The 21,302-nt window shown below is 40.3% G+C and overlaps 1 protein-coding gene across 1 annotated transcript in view; it reads right to left on the bottom strand.

Annotated features, from left to right (window-relative positions):
• LOC109916389 (receptor-type tyrosine-protein phosphatase R-like) overlaps positions 1–21,302 on the bottom strand; it is a 192,679-nt gene that overhangs the window by 61,142 nt on the left and 110,235 nt on the right. Inside the window, exons 7-8 of the mRNA XM_048607929.1 lie at positions 19,073–19,259; positions 17,963–18,047 (exon numbers count right to left, since the gene is read on the bottom strand). Of these exons, the coding sequence (XP_048463886.1) occupies positions 17,963–18,047; positions 19,073–19,259 (272 nt within the window). The remainder of the gene's footprint in view (positions 1–17,962; positions 18,048–19,072; positions 19,260–21,302) is intronic.

Genomic DNA, 21,302 nt, shown 5'->3' with positions numbered 1-21,302 from the left:
TGAGGAAGATTGTCAGAGGATACAGCAGGATATAGATCAGTTGGAGGCATGGGCAGGAAAAGGACAGATGGAGTTTAATCTGGACAAATGCATTTTGGAAGATTATGTATAGTGAATGGCAGAACCCTGAGAAGTATTGTTGTAAAGAGGGATCTGGGTGTGCAGGTCCACAGATCACTGAAACTGGCAGCACAGGTAGATAAGGTGGTAAAAATGGCCCATGGCATGCTTGCCTTCATTGGAAGGGGCATCGAGTATAAGGATAGACAAGCTACGCTGCAGTTTTATAGAACTTTAGTTAGATTACACTTGGAATATTGTGCACAATTCTGGTCACCACACGACTAAAAGGATGTGGATGCTTTGGAGAGGGTACAGAAAAGGATTACCAGGATGGTGCCTGGTTTGAAGGATTTTAGCTGTGAAGAAAGGTTGGATAGACTGGGTTTATTTTCACTGGAACGCAGATGGTTGATGGGCAACCTAACAGAAGTTTATAAGATCGTGAATGGCATGGATAGAGTGGAAAGCTTGAGGCTTTTTCCCAGTATGGAGGGGTCAATTACTAGGGGACACAGGTTCAAGGTGCGAAGTGCGGGAAGGTTAAAGAGATGTGCGAGGCATGTTTTTCACACAAAGGGTGGTGAGTGCCTGGAATGCGTTGCCAGAGGAGGTGGTGGGAGCAGACACAATAGCAGCAATCGAGAAGCACTTGGACATATACATGAATAGAAAGGGAATAGAGGGATACAGATCCTGTAAGTGAGGGCAGTTTTAGTATGGAGGGGCAAAATGTGGCAGCGCAGGCTTGGAGGGCCGAAGGGCCTGTTCCTGTGCTGTATTGACCTTTGTTCTTTGTTCTTTCTTTCACAGAAATATCTGACCTATTGCTGCACATTTCTTTCTCCCACATTTGGCACATTAATGCAACTTCTCATGTCAGCAAAGTTTATAAAGTGTGCTTTTCCTTATTTCTGGTGTGGTTTCCTCTCATTGCGAATCACGCACTATCAGTTCGAATTTGTAACCAAACTGGTTTGAATCAACAGCGAAGGTGGCGTTTTCTTTTGCTTTCCTTTGCAGCTTAAACATGTTCATAAACTATTGCAAAGTTTTCAATTGAGTTATGCCATATGTTTGAGTGGCTGAAAATTATATGCAAACATTGCAATAATAAATCATTATAGAAATTTATAAAAGTGCAATATGATTTATGTATTCAAAGGCAGTTTAATATTATCCCCAAGGTCTGCAAGAAGGTATATTAGGTTTTACAAAATGTTTGCACACATGATCGATGCTTTATTCTAAAAATGCTACTATCAAAATTGACAAATTATGTCCATTATCATGTAAAAAATAGTTTTAACTTACTCATTATTGTCTGGCACAACTTCTTTCACTTCTGAACAACATGAGACATCCTCTGCATTCATACAATTATATTACCAACCCCATTAAATGCTTTGGCAGCCTATGCTTTCAAACAGACATATGGGACAGAATCCAAAGGACAAAAGCACAATAGCACAAACAATTTTAACTCTATTGTTCAATCAAGCAAAAACTTTAAAAAGTGATTTCTTGAACTTTTGAAAAATAATGCACAGAGAATGTGTGCCACTCAGTGTGAAAATATCTCAGTGAGCTTAAGAGATTTCCACAAGCATATTTATGCAGAATACTGACTACTTTTAAAAGCAAAGTGAAAAATTTGCAAGAGCCTGTTTAAATTGTCCCAGAAGCTGGCTGACATGAACAGGCTCCTCACATTGCATATACATTGACTGATAGAATTCCTATCCATCTAACTCCTATTATACTAATTATATACATTACCTCTTACTTGTGCATCAGTATTCTGTGATACACCATCATATATGCCACTGGACACCTCCAACATTGGACAAATTTTAACACTTGAAGCTTCAGATTTCTCTAACTATATCTGCTGCATTAAACTGAGGGGGACGATGATACGCTCCTGCTGGATATTTTATATGAGGGAGGGATCATAACATGAAATGCATGGCCTGCCCCTGACCCACCTTGAATTTTGTAGGGAGTGGTGAAGGTGTTGGACCACCATTGGATGTATCAAGGACCTAAAGTGGCCATTTCAGGGCCCCATGTGGACCTGTCATTATTTTACTCTGATAGGGGAGGCCTACTCAAAGTAGGTGACTGACAGCCTCAACTGCATGCCTGGTGCCAGATAAATCTTTTCCACTATCCTGGGCCCAATGGAGGAATCCACCCCAACTGGCCCCACAAAGAATGTCCTACATTTCCTCTTGATCTTTCCCCACTGGAGTCTGAAACCAAGTCGTCCGATTCCCACTCAAGCCTTGTTGTGGTGATGGCCTGGAGCTGCCTGAAATTTGACTCTTCTTATTCAGGACCAGCTAGTAGCCACCCTTTGAAGTAGATACTGCTGAAATTACATAGCTACCTGCCATCTGGATGCTCGCCAAGAATTAGGGAGCTGGGTAGCAGATTAAAAATCAGGGCCTCAAAGTTTGTTATCTGTGGATTACCCCTGGTGCCATGTCCTAGCAAGTAGGTGGATAGAAAAGGCTGTAGAGTTTGAGCAGGAGGGAGGGCTTTAGATACCTGGATCACTGGGTTCATTTCTGTACATGATGGGACTTGTACAAGTCTGACAGGTTGTGCCTGAATGGAATGGTACCAATGTCCTTGCAAGGTTTTGCTTGTGGAATGATGGAGGTTTCAACTAATTTAGCAAGGGTTTGGGATAGGGAGTGGAGGTGCAGTAGGGGGTAATGCACAATCAAGTATAGAGAAAGAAGTGTCCTTTCTAGAGTCTAGAAAGCAGTGTAAATGTAGTCACGTTAGGGCAAAAGGAAGGATGGCAAGGCTGGATGGCATTTATTTTAGTGCAAGGGGTCTTGCAGGTAGGGAATATTAGTTGAGTAATGAATGGGGGTGTGATAGCATCGCCAACACAGAGACATGGACTGGTGCTGAATATTCGGGATATAGAATCTTTAGGTGAGACAGGGAGGAGTGTAAAGTAGGAGGTGGTTTCACGATTTTGATTGCACTGTACTTTTATAACTTAAATTTGCTCATTACAAACCTTATTGAAACTATGGCAACTTTACCTTTACCATTTACAGATATTATGTTTGAATTTGACATGCAATTCTGTAAAGAGGGGAAAACATTTTTTAAAAACTTAGAGGGAGAATTTATGATTTGATTCCTGTATGTGAGCAGCAGAATCTTGATACTAGTCCTAAAGCTATGCTCTGGGAAATGATAAATTTCACTTACTGGATAATAGCGTGTTTATTACATTGACTATGGACACTGATGTTGACCTTATTTGTTGTGCATGGAGTTCAATGACTAAACAATACAACGCATTATATTTTTGCTAATCTCAACATCCTTTTAGAGTGCTTAGTCTCCAAAGGCAAAAGATTTAGTTTTGATCCACCTAGTTCATAAAATCAATCAAAACAAAACATTAAACAAAGACCGAGATAACAAGGTGTAGGAGCTGAATGAACACAGCAGACCAAGCAGCATCAGAGGAGCAGGAAGGCTGACGTTTCAGGCCTAGACCCTTCTTCAGAGAAACAAAGACCCATTTGTCTCTCACATGTAAATGCTTGAAGAAGAGCAGGGGAGCTGTCCCATGTTCCAGCCAACATTTTCTCTTAACCAACATCAATGAACAAATTATCTGGTCATGTATTTCATTGCTGTTTATGGGACCTTGCTGTGTGCACATTGGCTGAAACTTATCTACATTACAAAAATGACTACACTTCAAAAGTACTTTACTGGCTGTAAAATACCTGGGAGTCATGATGAGATTGCGAAAGATGCTAAATAAATGATCTGCACTCTATTCCTTTTATGTTATCTCGAACAAGCAACTCCCCTCATTTTGTTTTTGCCGAAGTTTTTTTTTCCTAGGGGTTCAAATCGCAAACAGAAATTGCTGGAGAAACTCAACAGCTTAGCAGCATCTGCAGAGAGACAGCACAGTTAATGTTTGAGTTCAGTGAGAACATTGTCACTGGACTCGAAATCTTAACTCTGTTTTCTCTCCACAGATGCTGCCAGACATGCTGAGTTTCTCCAACAATTTCTGTTCTTGTTTCATATATTCAGCATCTATGATTTATCTATGGGTTAGAATATCTTTCTATGTTTGGACCTCACTGCCACCAAGTACCTGTACGTTGGATGCAACATGGTTACATATAAAACAGTGATCTTAAGCACTGATGAGACAAAACTGACATTATCAGCTCTGATGAATTAGTTTCTGCTTCTTTTAGAACAGATGAGAGGCATAGATAGAGTGGATAGTCAGAGACTTTTTCCCAGGACGGAAATGACTATTACGAGGGGGCATAATTAAGCTGATTGGAGGAAGGTATAGGGGAAATGTCAGAGGTAGGTTCTTCACACAGAGAGTGGTGGGCGTGTGGAATGCGCTGCCGGCAGTGGTAGTGGAGTCAGATACTTTAGAGACTTTTAAGCGACTCTTGGATAGGCATGTGGAGGATAGTAAAATGTAGGGTATGCAGGGTAGTTTGATCTTAGTAGGATAATACGTTGGCGCAACATCATGGGCCGAAGGGCCTGTACTGTGTTCTAAGTTCTAGCTGAACTTTCTGTTCGTTTCCTGTTTCTTTTGCTTTCATGAAAATGTAACAGGAGCAGCTGGATTGGCTAGATATACCAACTTGTCATTGTTCCTCATTCACCAGTTTCTTGTCCTTGTTCCTTGTTCACCAGAATCAACCCCTGTCTGCAACCACAACTCCAGTATTGTATCCTGATCCTTTCCCATTACTCAAACAACATTATTAACTCTATAATAAGGGTAAGTATGAAAAAGTTGAAAGGCATTAAATGGATGATTATTTGAGCATATATAAAGAAGTTATTAATGAATTGATTTGGCCACTTGTTTAGGTTTACTCTAATGAGTACAGAGAACTGTTAGTGACACTAATGGTGGGAAGTGGAGTTGGAAGCTATACTTTGTAATGTTTCTCATTTTGTTTAACTCAAACTGAGTAAAGGTTGACTTCTGAGTTTGGGCATTCCTGGAGGCTTGGGAAAATTCTACCTGTGCTGTTCAACGTCTTTCAAAATGCAAATCTAAGACATGTGACTTTGCCTGGGATTTTTCTCTTTTTCGTAGCATTTGGATCCACAGTGTATTTTGTGAGCCATCTTGAAGTTTATGAGGAGTATGGGCTTGGAGACTGGCTGGTTAGAAGGCCTGTGCTGATCATCCAATATAGCAGTCCAGCTCCCAAAACAATTTTAAGGCCCTTGACACCTTAACCTTCCTATCCATTGCCCGTGCTACTGCCACACCCATTCATACAATTCACCCACCCACTGCCACCCCTCAAATCTCCCACACAGTGAAGCGCAAAAAAATTATAGACCTTTAAGTGTCTATTGTATTTGTACTCAAATACAGAATCATATTAAATGCATATGCTGTCATTACAGACTCTTAAAATTTTCAATGGTTCTTGGATTAATAGAACGCCTGCTAAATAGGAATGATTAATGGATTTTGAAAACCAGCCAAACATTCATAATTGTTTCTGTTGTCATAACAGAAACTTCCTGCTATATTGTTTGAAATGGACAGAACAGAATTGTGTTGTTTTCCTCGCTCCTCCATGTACAGCTCGGTGTAATGTTGTTGGATATCATGAGTTTCTTGCAGTGTACAGGGCACGGGCTGCCTGAAGAGTGTTTCAGATTCTGAAATCATAGCAACCATGATGCAAACTCATCCAAACTTACAGAAACTTTAAACAGATATGAAGAACAAGACAATGCATGAAAAAAGGGGAAGGGGAGTCAATGGATCTTTTTGTAGCAGACAGGTCAGTACATGCTGGTGTTACTTTAAATGTAATGTCCTAAGTCATCCAAAAATGGCCTTAAATGAGATAAAGTATCTCAAAATAACCTTCTTTTGATACATAACAAAATGCCTCTGGTACTTAAATTACTTACTGAACAGCTTCACAATGACAGATACTTTTCGTGAATGACCAATTATCACACCCAAATTCTTTTCCTTTTACATCTTTGTCAATGTACACTCATTCATTGTGTATTCAAATTTCCTGTTTCAGTATTATCCAGATTTAAATGCATTTTCCAATCAATGCCTTTTGAGCAGCTCACATTTAAGGGTACTTGCTCTGAAAGATTGCACTACTGAGTCTTAGATGTAGTCATAATTACTCAATTTAAGGTTAAACTTTACATATTATAAGGTATCAAAATCCCAAACTACGGTAAATGTACATTTCTTGAGCACTTTGTGGGCAGTGGCTGAATAGATGGGAAAAAAAAACATGTGGGACTTGCTGATATCTCCACTGAAGATTCTGAGATACACTCCAGGACCAACAAATCTTTCTCTGTATTTGAATAAATTCTGGACATTGGAGCCTGAGATACTACAGTAGATGCAGCAGCAAATCACAGGCCATGATTAAATCAAATTTGACATGCAGCAGGGAGTAGTGCTGCATAATGTGGGAAGCATTGTTTAGCCTTTGACAAAGTCCCTTATGGCAAGATGAAGTCACATCAGATCCACAGTGAGCTGGTAAGATGGTTACAGAACTGGTTTGGTCATAGAAAATAGAAAGTAGTGCTGGAATGGTGTTTTTCTGACTGGTAGTCTGTGACCAGTACTGTTCCGCAGGGATCAGTGCTGGGACCCTTTTTGTTTGTAATTTACATAAATGATTTGGAGAAGAATTTAGGTGATCTAATTAGTACGTTTGCAGTTGACCGGGGAAGCGGTGGATAGTGAGGAGGTTTGCTAGAGGATACAACAGGCTATAGATAAACTGGAGACATGGTTGGAGAAATGGCAGATGGAATTTAATCCAGACAATGTGAGGTGATGCATTTTGGAAGGTCTAATACATGAGGGAAGTACACTAAATTGCAGAACCCATAGAATCATTAACTTAGAGGGAGCTCAGCATACAGGTCTATGGTTCCTGGAACTGGCCACACAAATGGATAAGATGATCAAGAAGGCATATATTGTGCTTACCTTCTTCAGTCGGGTCATAGAGTATAAAAATTGGCAAGTCATGTTGCAGCTGTATGGAAATTTAATTAGGCCACATTTGGAATATTGCGTACAGTTCTGATCGCCACATTATGAGAAGGATGTGAAGGCTTTGGAAAGAAACCAGAAATGGTTTACAAGGATGATATCTGTTTTAGAGGGTGTTAATTATGAGGAGACATTGGACAAACTTGGTTTGTCTTCACTTGAACATTGAAGGATGAGGGACAAGCTGATATAAGTTTGTAAAATTATGAGAGGTACAGATAGTTAGAGTCTTTTTCCCAGGGTAGAAATGTCAATTATAAAGGGACATAGATCATAGAATCTCTATGGTGTGAAAGCAGGCCATTTGGCCCATTAAGTCCACACTGACCATCTGAACAGCATCCCACCTAGATCCACCCTCTCCCCTATCCTTGCATTTCCCATCCTAGACACTATGGGCAATTTAGCATTGCCAATCCACCTAGCCTACACAGCTTTGGACTGTAGGAGGAAACCCACACAGACATGGGGAGAATGTGCAAACTCCACACAGACAGTTCCCAATGGTGGAATTGAACCTGGGTCCCTGGAGCTGTAAGGCAGCTGTGCTAACCACTGACCCACTGTGCCACCCCAGGTTTAAAGTAAAAGTGGGAAAGTTTAAAGGAAACATGAGAGGCAAGTTTTTTACACAGTGGTAAATATCTGGTATGCATTGCTAGAAGAGGTGGTAGAAGCAGATACAATAGTAGTATTTTAAAGGTGTCTTGACAGATACTTGAATAGGCAGGAAATAGAGGGATACAGACTGTAGAGGTAAAAGTTTTCTAGTTTAGAAAGGTGTCATGTATTGGTGCAGGCGTAGTGGGCCAAAGGACCTTCTCCTGTGCTGCACTGTTCTTTGTTCATTATATGCAAGGTAGAAACCATGAGAAAGACAAAAAGATGCTCCCTCAGGCATAATAGCAGAAGGAAAAATTCCTTTTACAATAACCATCAAGTTGCCTGGGATTTGAAAACCAAAGCAACTCAGCCACTTGCAAATAACACAGTATGACCTTCCCTCTGTCTTCAGTATTTCAGTTGCTTTATTGTGACAACTGTCCCAATAAAATCCCTGTACTTTGCTCGATTCCTTTGATTACCATCTTGTCTGTATTTAAAGATTAATTTATCTACTTTGAGGATTAAATTGTATTTATGTATTGAGCTAATATTTTTGCCAAGTCAAAAGCCAGGAGGAAAGAAAACAACAAGTTCTGCGCCTGGTATTATTCAGCCCAACAATTTAAAAACAAAACCTGAAAGTGATCTTTGGTAGAATCCAGAGGTGGGAGCTCTATCTGTGTGAAAGAGAATAGTTAAAGTCCATGGAGATCTCTTTCGCTACCATTATGTTTTGAGACATTGTCTCTGGTTGTTTCCAGGCTTGCCACAAACATTGAATCTTTCTATTTTCACATTGTAGAATTGCAAAGAAACCTTGGCAGAAGCTGAATGTATTTAGACTAATCAGAGAAAAAAAATGAACAGATATGTATTAAAACTAGGTAACAGACACTTGGTTTCTCCTGGCTGACTTTGAAATGATTCCACTTCTATCCTTGGAGAACGTGCAGAACAGTTCTTCCAGAAGGTTTTATTTTAATGAGATATTGTAAAAAAAATACTGCACATAGGGATATGATTATATAATGATTATGTTATTGAATGAGTAATCCAGAAGCCTGCATCAGTATTCATGCGAAATGAGTTTAAAGCTTACCAAATGGGAATTGTAAACTTAATGAAATAAACATATAATTTAAATAAAAGCTATTAACAGTTATAGTAACCGTGAAACTAACACATTATCACAAAAAGAGCCGTCTACTAAATGCCTTTCTCTGGAGGTCTTGTGGCAGAATGGGTAGCATCCCTGGCTTTGGGCTTGAAGCTCACTTCCAGACCTGATGTCCAGGGAAGGTGTGTTCATACACGGTTAAACTATTTGAGCACAAATGCACTTTCCTTGAATATCGAGGCCTGGAGTAGAGCTAGAACCGAGAGCCCTTGACTCTCGGGCAAGGGGCACTGCCCTCGCTTTATTGTGAACACAACACAGAGAGGAAACAGCAAGTTGAGAAAGAATGCAGAAAGTAGAGAATGAAGAAAATTCTACAGAGGCCAGCATCCCCTCACCAAGTCACTCTTTGTTTACACATAAAGAGTCCTTGACACTAGTTCAACTCCCTCAGAGCCAGCTCTCGGAGTGAACAGAATTTCTGACACTCCTGTTTACATCTGTCAGACAGGGATCTCTGATTGGACCAGATTAACAGCCCCAATCAGGGACCTCATATTCTATTAGGTCCAGCTGGATGACCTTGTTACAATTACTACTGAGACTTTTTATTCTGAGCACAGCATGAGAAAGTTTAATGAGTGCAGAGAGCTAGAGTGGCTTCATTCTAAACGCAGCACCAAGACAGGAGGCACTACACTTAAAAAGGAGTGCAGAGAGTTGGGAGTGTTTTCATTCTGAACGCTGCACTGAGGCAGTGGGCAGCAAGTTTAGAAAGAGTGTGGAGTGGCTTCATTCTGAAAACAGCGTGAGAAGAGGCAGCAAGATTAAAAACAGCATGTAGAGTGTGGAGTAGCTTCATTCAGCACACAAGAGAACACAATGCGTTGAAGAGAGTGGAGAACAACTTTGTTATGAACAGAGCACCAAGAGAATGGAGAACAAGGAGTGGCTTCATTCTGAACACAGCAGTAAGCAAAGGAGTAACAAATTTATGAAAAAAAAGCACAAAGAGCAGGGAGTGGCTTCCTTCAGAACACAGTGCAGGAGAGGAGGTAGTAAGTTTAAAAAAAAGTCAGTGAGCAGGAGATAGCTTCAATCTGATCACAATGCCAAGAAGAGGCTGAATGTGAAAAAAAATTCGAAAGTGACATGACAGGAAATTAGTTTATTGATTGGTGAGAATCTGCTTTTGGTGAGTAAGTCGAAATAAATTAAAACTGACAAACTGTTTTATTTATAAAGAAGAGGCAGCTACCTGTATCTCAGGAAAGGACTGTACAAGAAGGAAGTTACATTAAAACAAAGTAAAATGCAATAACAAAGTAATAGCTAATGAAAATAAAGTTAACATAAGTGAAGTAACGTAAATTTACTTGAACATTTTTGTACTAAGTTTATATTTATTCTAAGGGTAACAAATAGTTTTCAGAGTTCTAGGGTGGCAGGTCAGCGGGAATAAGTAGAGCGTACATCCAGTGCAACGTGTGAAGTCACAGACTTTATCATATGTCCCACATAAGCAGGAAGTATCACTGGTTAGCCAAGCTTGAGCTCCAGATTTTGAGATTTGAGCAGTGGCTGGAATCGCTGTTGTGCATTCATGAGGCAGAGGATCACATGTAAAGAACTTATACAAAAGTGGTCACATTGCAGATGAGAAATGTACAGGCAGAGATGGAATGAGTGATGACCAGACAGTCTAAGAAAACCAAGCAGGTAGTGCAGGAGTCCCCTGAGTCTATTGTGCTTGCCAATCAGTATTCCATTTTGGAAATGAGTGAAGGCCATGGTTTCTCAGGGGAATGCAGCCAGAGGTAAGTCCATGGCATCAAGAGTGTCTCAGTTGTACAGGGCAACATTGAAAAAGGATTCCCATAGGTGGGGGGTCAAAGACTGGTTTCTGCAACATGAATCGTGACTTCATGATAGTGTGTTGCCTCCTTGGTGCCAGGGACAAAGATCCAGAATAGCTGCAGGATGTCCATATAGGGACAGGTATCAAGCAGAAGTTATGATATACATTGGTAGTAATGACACTAGAAGCAAGAGGGATGAGATTCTGAAAGCAGAACTCAGGGAGTTAGGAAGGAAGTTGAAAACCAGGACCTTAATACCAATAATTTTAGGATTATTCACAGTGCCATTGGCTAGTGAGCATAGGAACAGGGGAAAATTGATTGATTTAATATGTGGCTAGAGAACTGGTGTAGGGCGGAGAGCATCAGCTTTCTGCGGCACTGGGAACAGCTGGGACCTGTATAAACTGGAGGGATTACAACTGAACAGGACTCTAAATAATAAGCCTGCAGGGAGATTTGCTAATGTTGTCGGGGTGGGTTTAAATTAGCTTGCTGGGGATGGGATCCTGATGGGTAACTCAAATTGGAAGGGAGTTAAGCTAGTAACAGGCAGTCAGAAAGCTCCAAGGGAAACTAGAAGATAGGAGAAACAAAGCTGAGCATCAAAACGCCTCAAAGGTGGAATGATGTCAAAATGGCAAAGTTAAGGACACTCTATTTGAATGCACACAGCATTTGCAACAAAGTAGATGATCTAGTGGCACAAATATGGGTAAATAGTTATGATATAATTTTATAGAGGACTGGAGGACAGCTAGTGTAGTATCATTATTCAAGAAGGGTGGTAGGAATAAACCAGATAGGAATAAATGATGGGCCAGAGAGTCTAACATCTCTGGCAGAGAAACTGTTGGATAAATGACTCAGAGACAGAATTAATCTCCACTTGGAAAGTCATAGATTATCAATGATAGCCAGCATGGCTTTGTTAGGGCAAGACCATGTTTAAAAAATTTGAAAATTGAGCTTTTCAAAGAGGTAACATGGTGTGTATATGAGGATAGTGCAGTTGATGGACCTCAGTAAGGCTTTTGACAGATCGCACACGGCAGACTGGATAAGAAGGTAACAGCCCATGAGATCCATGGCAATTTGGTAAATTGGGTCCAAAATTGGCTTTGTGACAGGGTGCAGATGGTCAAAGAGTGTTTGTTACTGGAAGCCTGTGTACCACTAGGTTTGGATCTAGGTCCCTTATTGCTTGTTGTGTACATTAACGATCAAGACATGAATGTAGATGGTAATCTCAGTAAGTTTTCAGAAAATTGGGAGTGTGGTAAATAACAAGGAGGAGAACCTTAGACTACAGTAAGATATAGACAGCTGGTCAGATGGGCTGAACAGGGGCAACTGGAACATAATCCAGAGAAGTGTGAGGTGATACATTTCAGGAGAATTAGCAAGTACACATGGAATGTCAGGACCCAAGCAATGACAAAGGGACCTTGCTATGCTTGTCCATAGATCTTTGAAGGCAGAAGGATGGGTAGGTAAGGTGGTTAAGAAGGAATATGGGATTTTTGCCTTTATTAGTCAAGGTACTGAATACAAGAGCATGGAGGTTATGATGGATCTTACATAAACTTAGGTCACAGCTGGAGTACTGTGTGCAGTTCTGGTTACCACACTATAGGAAGAATGTGATTGCCTGAGAGAGGGTGCAGAGGAGATACACCAGGATGTTGCCTGGTCTGGAATTGGAGCTATGAAGAAAGACTGGATAGGCTGGGTTTGCTTTCCCAAGAGCAGAGTAGTCTGAAGAGGGTTTCAGATGTACAATGTTCTAACGGGCATAGGCAGGGGAGTTCGGGAGAAACTTTTTTCCCTTAGTTGGGTGTTCAATTACCAGGGATTGCAGTTTTTAAGATAGGGAGCAGTAGGCTTAAAGGGGATTTGAGGAAAGTCTTTTTTACTCATAGGGCTGTGGGTATCTGGAACTCACTGCTTGTAGGGGTGGTAGAGGCAGGAACCCTCAAGATATTTAAGAACTATTTTGATGAACACTTGGGATTGGAACAAGTGGGACTGGAATACATGGATGTTTGATGACTGGTGCAGACATGATGGGCCAAGGGGCCCTTCCTGCGCTAAAAATGCTCTGACACTAAGACTCCCTTGGGCACCAAGGTCCACTTGGGGGTTTCTGCCATTGATTACGGCCCCTAAATGGTCAGTTAACAGCCACTTAATTTCATTTGATTTACTGTAGTCATGTGTATCTGAGTTCAGTGAATAGCTTTGTTTGCATGTATACAGGCAGATCATAGTTAGCAAACAGATCGTAGGATGCTTAGACAGAGTGAGGCATACAGGTTACACTGCACAGGAGGTGAAAAGAACATTATTAGTAATTTTTACAGACTTGGAATTTAGATTTAAAAAGTGTGGAACGGTTATAAGAAATATTAGGATAGGATCTGCAATAGGGAGTTCGCAAGGTGTCACCTGGTGTCGGCCCCATCTTGATTAAGCTTATCACTTCCCCAATTACCTGCCTTCACAGTGGCCAAGAAAGATGGCTGGTTTCCCAACTGGATAACCAGGGTGGCCAGCGTGTTGTGTTATGGGGAGACCTCCAATTACCTAGTCTGGGGTCAATTGAAAGTACAGATGAGAGGCAAGGAACTGATGTCTGAAAGCCAACCCCTGCCCTAGCCTCTGACAGTCCACAACCACCACCTTACAAGAAGATCAAATGAACATTATCTTCTCAGAATTGGATCCCATGATAAGTCTTTAGGACCTGGAAGCTGTGGGATTCTAATTGGCTGACAGCTTCTGGCGAGTTGGGATGACACTGTCAAGGCATGACATAGGCTGAGAAACTTGCTGGTTCAGTTTTGCCCTTGATGGTCGTGACATGTTAGTCAAAACCTAACACACCTGACTGGACACTTTGTCTGAGAAACGGGAAAATACAGCCATGGAGAAGATATTTCCACTTCTGGACAAGACCAGAACCAGCATCCTTCAAAATAAGATGGACACCAATATATCCAAAAGACAATTCAGGATAAATGTCTTTACCAGCAGATTAGAGTGTAGATTCCAACAAGGAAAGTGCTGTTGGGTGAGTCAAATAGCAAAGATGCATGTAAGGGGAAACTAGATAAACACTTGATGGAGAAATGAATAGAACTCTTATAGAAACAAATCATAGAATCCCTACAGTGTGGAAACAGGCCCTTCAGTCCAACAAGTCCACACTGACCCTCAGAACATCCCATCCAGACTCCTATACCCCATTTAATCTACACATCCCTGAACACTATGCACAATTTAGCATGACCAATCCACCTAGCCTGCACATCTTTGGGCTGTGAGAGGAAACTGGAACACCTACATGCAGACACAGGGAGAATGTACAAACTCCACACAGACAGTCACCTGAGGGTGGATTTGAACCTGGGTCTCTGGCGCTGTGAGGCAGCAGTACTAAACACTGAGCCATCGTACCACCCCTATGTTATTAAGGTTAGATGAAGAAGGATGAGAGGAGATATATGTGAATCCATTGAGCTGAATGGCTGGTGTCTGAGCTATAAATTGTTTGCAATACAACGTACACAAGGGCTGTTGTCAGGAGGCCCGCTGATCATTTTTGATTCTTCTCATTGTAGGTTTCAGCCTATCCAAAGCAAAAAATGCATCTAAAGTGGATATAGAAAGACTTTTTTTGACATTGTGCAGCATTGTAATATTAAATTGTCAGGTAATTTCACATATTTTTATGTTAATTGAAGTCTGTAAAAATTACTAATAATGTTCTCTGAAAATCCCACTCATCCATGCTGACCCAATATCCTAAATTAATTTAGTCCCGTTTGCCAGCATTTGGCCCATTTCCCTCTAAACCTTTCCCACTAATATACCTATCCAGATGCCTTTTAAATGTTGTAATTGTACCTGTCGCCACCACTTCTTCTGGCAGCTGATTCCATACACCACCCTCTGCATGAAAAAGTTGCCCCGTGGGTCCCTTTTAAATCTTGCCCCTCTCACCTTAAACTTATTCCTCTAGTTTTGGACTCCCCCACCCTGGGGAAGAGATCTTGTCTATTCAACCTATCCATGCCCCTCATGATTTTACAAACCTCTATAAGGTCACCCTTCAGCCTCTGATGCTCCAGGGAAAATAGCCCCAGCCTATTCAGCCTTTCCCTTTAGCTCAAACACTCCAACCCTGGCAACATCCTTATAAATCTTTTCTGAACCCTTTCAATTTCATAACATCCTTCCTATAGTACGGAGACCAGAATTGATTGCACACAATATTCCAAAAAAGTGGCCTAACCAATGTTCTGTACAGCTGCAACATGACCTCCCAACTCCTATACTCAATGCACTGAGCAATAAAGGCAACTATAACAAATGCCTTCTTCACTATCCTGTCTACCTAGGGCTCCACTTTCAAGGAACTACGACCCTGCACTCCAAGGTCTCTTTGTTCAGCAACACTCCACAGTACCGTACCATTAAGTGTACAAGTCCTGCCCTGATTTGTCTTTCCAAAATGCAGCACCTCATATTTATCTAAATTAAACTCCATCTGCTACTCCTTGGCCCATTGGCCCCATTTGATCAAAGTCCCGTTGTACTCTGAAGTAACCTTCTTCGCTGTCCACTATACCTCCAATTTTGGTGTCATCTGCAAACTTACTAACTATACATCCTATGTTCACATTGAAATCATTTATATAAATGATGAAAAGCAGTGGATCCAGCACCGATCCCCGGGTCACACCGCTGGTCACAGGCCTCCATTCTGAAAAACAACCCTCCGTCACCACCCTCTGTCTTCTACCTTCGAGCCAGTTCTGTATCCAAATGGTTAGTTCACCCTGTATTCCATGTGATCTAACCTTGCTAACCAGTCTACCATGAGGAACGTTGTTGAATGCCTTGCTGAAGTCCATATATAGTCCATATAGTCCACCACTCTGACTTCATCAATCCTCTTTGTTACTTCTTCAAAAAACTCAATCAAGTTAGTGAGACATGATTCACCAGGCACAAAGACATGTTGGCTATCCCTAATTAGTCTTTGCCTTTCCAAAATTCATGTAAATCCTGTCCCTCAGGATGCCCTCTAACAACATGCCCACCACTGATGTCAGGTTCACCAGTCTATACTTCCCTGGCTTTTCCTTACCACCTTTCCTAAATAGTGGTACCATATTAGCCAACTTCCAGTCTTCCAGCACCTCACCTGTGGCTATTGATGATACAAATATCTCAGCAAGGGGTCCAGCAATCTCTTCCCTAGCTTCCCAGAGCTCTAGGGTACACCTGATCAGGTCCCGGGGATTTATCCACCATTATGTGTTTCAACACCTCCAGTCCCTCCTCCTCTGCAATATGGAAATTTTTCAAGATGTTGTTCTTTATTTCCCCACGTTCTCTTGCTTCCGAATCCTTCTCCGCAAAATACCCGTTTCGTATCTTCCCCATCTCCTGAGGGTCCATACATTGGTAGCCTTGTTGATCTTTAACGGGGTCTATTCTCTCCCTGGTTACTCTTTTGTCCTTAATGTATTTGTAGAATCCCTTAGGATTCTCCTTAACCCTATTTGCCAAAGCTATCGCATGTCCTCTTCTTGCCCTCCTGATTTCCCTCTTAAGTATATTTCTGCTGCCTTTACACTCTTCTAGGAATTCACTTGATCCCTGCTGTCTATACCTGACATATGCTTCCTTCTTTTTCTTGAACAAAACCTCAATTTCTCTAATGTTCCAGCATTCCCCACACCTACCATCCTCGCCCTTCACCCTAACAGGAACATATTGTCTCTGGACTCTCTATTTCATTTTTGAAGGCTTCTCATTTTCCAGTCATCCCTTCACCTGTGAATATCCACCCTCAATCAACTTTTGAAAGTTCTAGCTTAGCACTGTCAAAATCGGCCGACCTCCAATTTACAGCTCTAACTTTTAGATCCAGTCTATCCTTTTCCACCACTATTTTAAAGCTAATAGAATTATGGTCACTGGTCCCAAAATGCTCCCCCACTGACACCTCAGCTGCCTTAGTTTTCAAGTGTAGGTCAATTTTTGCTTCTTCTCCAGTAGGTATAAAGTGATCAGGTAATTGAGATAATAATGTATAACTTTGTGGTCTACTAATGGTTTACCATATGAATATCTGAGCCTGGCATATCAGGAGGTGTTATGTGAAATCACAGCAAATGTGATTTCAGAAGGACAGACACATAGGACCCAAAACATTAAAGCTGTTTCCCTCTCCATAGATGCTGCCAGACTTACTGAGGTTCTCCAGCAGTTTGTTTTTATTTCAGGCAGCCGATTTGACCTGTTGACTTTGAATTAGGTGATCTTATATGGGACAGTGGTAGTAGTGTTACAATTAGCCGCAGCATACAGCAACTGATCTTTGTGGCATGTATCCCAACATGTTTCATGCGGTGGAAAAAACAGTGTTATATGAAGCACAAAACTTTATACAGAAGTTGAGTTTGTCTCTTTTAGCGTTTCACTCTGCATCTGTTCCTGTCTGGGTACCTGGGGAGGTATGACTTAAGCCTGTGGATTCTAAAATCAGATTTATCAGACATGTTTTGGAAAGGAGTAATTTTTATCATTACACACTCTCTTCTAATACTTTTAAAAAGAATATTAACGGGCATGGATGATTCTGTACAAAGGTATGGCTGTGTAAACCATTATTATGTGGTATAACTGAAATGCTGATAGGGGTCTTGTGGTGCAGTGGGGCACTCCCTTCCTCTGGGCCCAAAGCTCCAGGTTCAACTCCCATGTCAGGACTCGCCAGTATATGGAAGGCATGATGTGGTTCAATGGGCTGTTAATCAGCCAGGGATTCCTTCCACCATTCCCAAAAAAGAAAATAAATGTATGCAAACAAACACTGAAAATATACTATAACGCTTTCCTTACCTGGTCAAGGTCCAGTGTTCTGCTTGCTCCCAGACATCTAATTTGTGAAGCTTATTAACAACTGACACAGAAAGCCATATCAATACATTCTCCTCACTGGCACTTTAAACCTACTCATGACTAGTTTTAAATACTACATTTAAAATGCACATAAATGTATGAACGTGTTACATATTGTATGAAATCAGTACTGGCGGCTGCTGATGAGGCTTGAATAGTAAAGAAAATAATCATTTTGCATTAAATAACATTCAAAGCAAATATTTAACAGTGAAAGGTGAATTGCGTAACAGGTGAACTTACTTGGCAAAATAGTTTTATATCTATTCTTAGTTCCATGACAAGGAATATTCAGCTCTTTGGGATTCACAAAATTCATGGGAATTTCCTGTTATTTGAAGGAAATAAGAAACACAAGCATTAGAAATTCCAATGTACTTAGAGCACTGCATACCACATTGCAGAAACACACAGCTGTTGTCAGGTAAAAGAATTCCACTGCATATGTTTTGGTTAAACCTGAGCATTAGTTGCAACAAAATATGGAATCCGTGCTCATAACCTTCTTTCCTTTCCAATCCCACATACTAATCTGATCCTCCAGACAGGGAGTGCCTGGTGAAATTTTTCTGGGTTGAAGCTCCTAAAGGCTGAAAGCAATGTAGATCTTACTGAGAAATGGAACACTTCTGATGGTAATGTGCAGTTTATTTCATTAGCTACATAGTGTGATTAATTATATGACTAACAGTTAGCTTCAGGGCAGCTTTCCTGCTTTATTTCTCACATCTTGTCCCAAAACACTGTTGTATCAGGACATTTGATTTGCACGGATGGTACAAAACCAAAAATATAGGAAAAAGATTCTGTGATCCATGCAATCAAACATTCAAACCACTAAGAAGTGGAGAATGTGCTGGAGATTCATCATAATGCAAGTATAATGGTACACAGGAATTAATAAAGATGGTTTGAAACAATAAAGAGCTTTATTAAATCTTTCTGTTTTGTAATCAAGGAAGGCTTATGACAGGCTATCAACAATGCTTGAGGAACAGACATAAGACTCTCCTTAATATTGATAAAAAGTCACAAACAAATGTATTTATATACATCAGTGCCTAGTGTTTTTGTACAATGTCCATGTTTCCTCCACACATGTAAAGACGTCAAAACATAAGACTGAGGTAAAGAGTAGCTCTACAGCATTTACCAAACAAAGGTAACAACTCTAAAATATTACGATACTGACTGGAATACTTAGCTTCCAGTAAAAAAGATGTAAACAAAAAATTGTATTGTAAATCCTTTCTAGTTCAAATTGCATCTTAGACAAATATTAGTTCCTGGCATATCCCATAGAATTTGCATGATTAAACTGAGGTACAAACTTTACTGTATAGAGTGCTATACCATGAATTCAGCTTGAAGGGATTGGGCACTTGCTACACATTCCCTTAGTTGCAACCTTGTGAGCACCCGGCTAGCAGTCTGTAGATACTCCAGAAATATTTTGTCACGGGGTGTTGGAGCAATATTGAGTGATTCAACATTTCCCAAGGTACTCATATCCAAGGTAAGCGATACGTTTGAGCCTCTCCTGTGAATTAAAGAATAGTTGAAAATGTTTATTAGAACACATTTCTTTTCTGGAGCATTTTCCTTAGGGCCTCTCCACAATTATATTATGATGTGGAGTTGTCAACGTTGGACTAGGGTGGACAAGATCAGAAATCACACAACACCAGGTATAGTCCAACAGGTTTATTTGAAAACAAGCTTTCTGAGCCTCAGTCCTTCTTCAGGTGTTAGTTTATATTATATTATTCAACAGTCAAAGATGGTCAATGTTCTGTGAGGAATCTGCCAATTAGCACTTAGGTTTTTTTCGCAAATCACCCATTTTCAGCAGATAGAGGAAAATATAGCCCACTTACTACCATAGTATAATAGACATCTGTCAAAACGAAAGGAATTTCCAGTACCCTTTACCCTACATTTTATGTCTTTTCATTAATGCACATAAAACACTTATGTTATACAGCAGTTAAGTGCAGTGCCCAAAAAAGCCTACTACAAAGTGTTATGATGCATTCACTGTATCAGTTTTCTGTAACTTTAATTGTAGTTTCAGGAATTTGCACCATTTTATTAGGTAAGCATTATGTGCAACTAATGTTTTTGAGGTCATTTTTTAAATGGAGTACTCAACAATTTCTTTACTTTAATGAAATAAAATTTGAGGGTTACAATCTACACTAATATATAATTCATTCAATCCAGATAAACCGAAAAGCACAGGAGTGGTGACATTACTTTATTAGACATACACAATAAGCTTTGAGGATCTAATCTATGATGAGAGGCCTGTGTAGCACAATGACTTACACTGACAAAGACAAATTGTGTTTGTATTATGCAACTAATTGAAATTTTTACCCAGTGATTTTTGGATCAAGTGTCAAGATCAACGATCTTAGAAATTTAGTCTGTTATCTTCAATATTGTTCTCCACTCCAAAGTACTTCAGCATATTTTATATCATTTAAATCCACATTCATCCTTACTGCAGTTCTCTAATTGAATCTTCCAGTCTAGATTCCATCCTTGTCACAGCAGTTAAACAATCCTAACTGAAGTCACAAATGGGATCTGCTGTGAATGATTCATATTGCATTATTGCTCTTTATCCTTCCTGAGCGTTCTGTAGTCTTTGATATGGTTGACTATTCCATCCTTTCTTCAATAGCTCTTTTCCATTGTCCAGCACAATGTAATTCAATTAGTTTGAGTCTTACCTGTTCAAATACAACCAGTGAATCTCAAACATAACTTCCCTTCTCACTCATATCATTATTTCCAGAACTCAGCCAGGATATATTCTATTTTCCCTTCTCCTCCTCATTAATTAACACTGTCTCCAGATGTAGGATTAACTTCCATATTCACAGTCTGACCACATCACTACCAATCTTGACAGCTCTATATTTGTCTAATAGTCATGAGGGCTGAATTTTTCCCTCCCAACACTGAGAAAACCCATGTTCGGGGGACCAAGTGTGAGACATGTGGGCTAACAACTTTGCACTTAACTCCCATTGCCTGACATTTTCTGCAAGTCTGGAAATATGAAGGGTCGCAAAACAACACACATAAAGTGGACTCTCTATTTAACTGCCTGTCCCAAATATATTTTTTGTAGAGAGGGATGGGTTTCTGAAGGCTGTGTAAACCATTTCCGGAAAGTAAGTTCCTGCACCTTGGAGGAAGGCAGCAATAAGGAACTTATTGGCAGAAAAGTTTAAAAACTATTGCCAACTTCAACTATTATATTTGTTGGTGTTTGAAAAGTTCAGCATTTTCATAATGCAGTGATTAGTCATGAGGCCTTAACCTTAAAAGGTAGGTGTCTAGATTGACTGGCACTATACAGGTGTTTGCATGCATTAGAGTACTTCATGGATACTTCATGATACGGAATTCAACAGTGTACAATATCAAATAGTGATACATGTATGGCATGGTATAGTTCACATTGATTCAATGTTTTGACTTCTGCCAAGCCTTTAAGGTTCCATTATCAAGTAGGTAGAGAATGAATAAACCATATATTAATATTGACAAATCCTTGAAATGCTTCCCT

Source organism: Rhincodon typus, chromosome 18, assembly GCF_021869965.1.
Source record: "Rhincodon typus isolate 14 chromosome 18, sRhiTyp1.1, whole genome shotgun sequence".
Classification (NCBI taxonomy): Eukaryota; Metazoa; Chordata; class Chondrichthyes; order Orectolobiformes; family Rhincodontidae; genus Rhincodon; species Rhincodon typus.
This window is presented reverse-complemented; position numbering and strand designations above follow the sequence as displayed.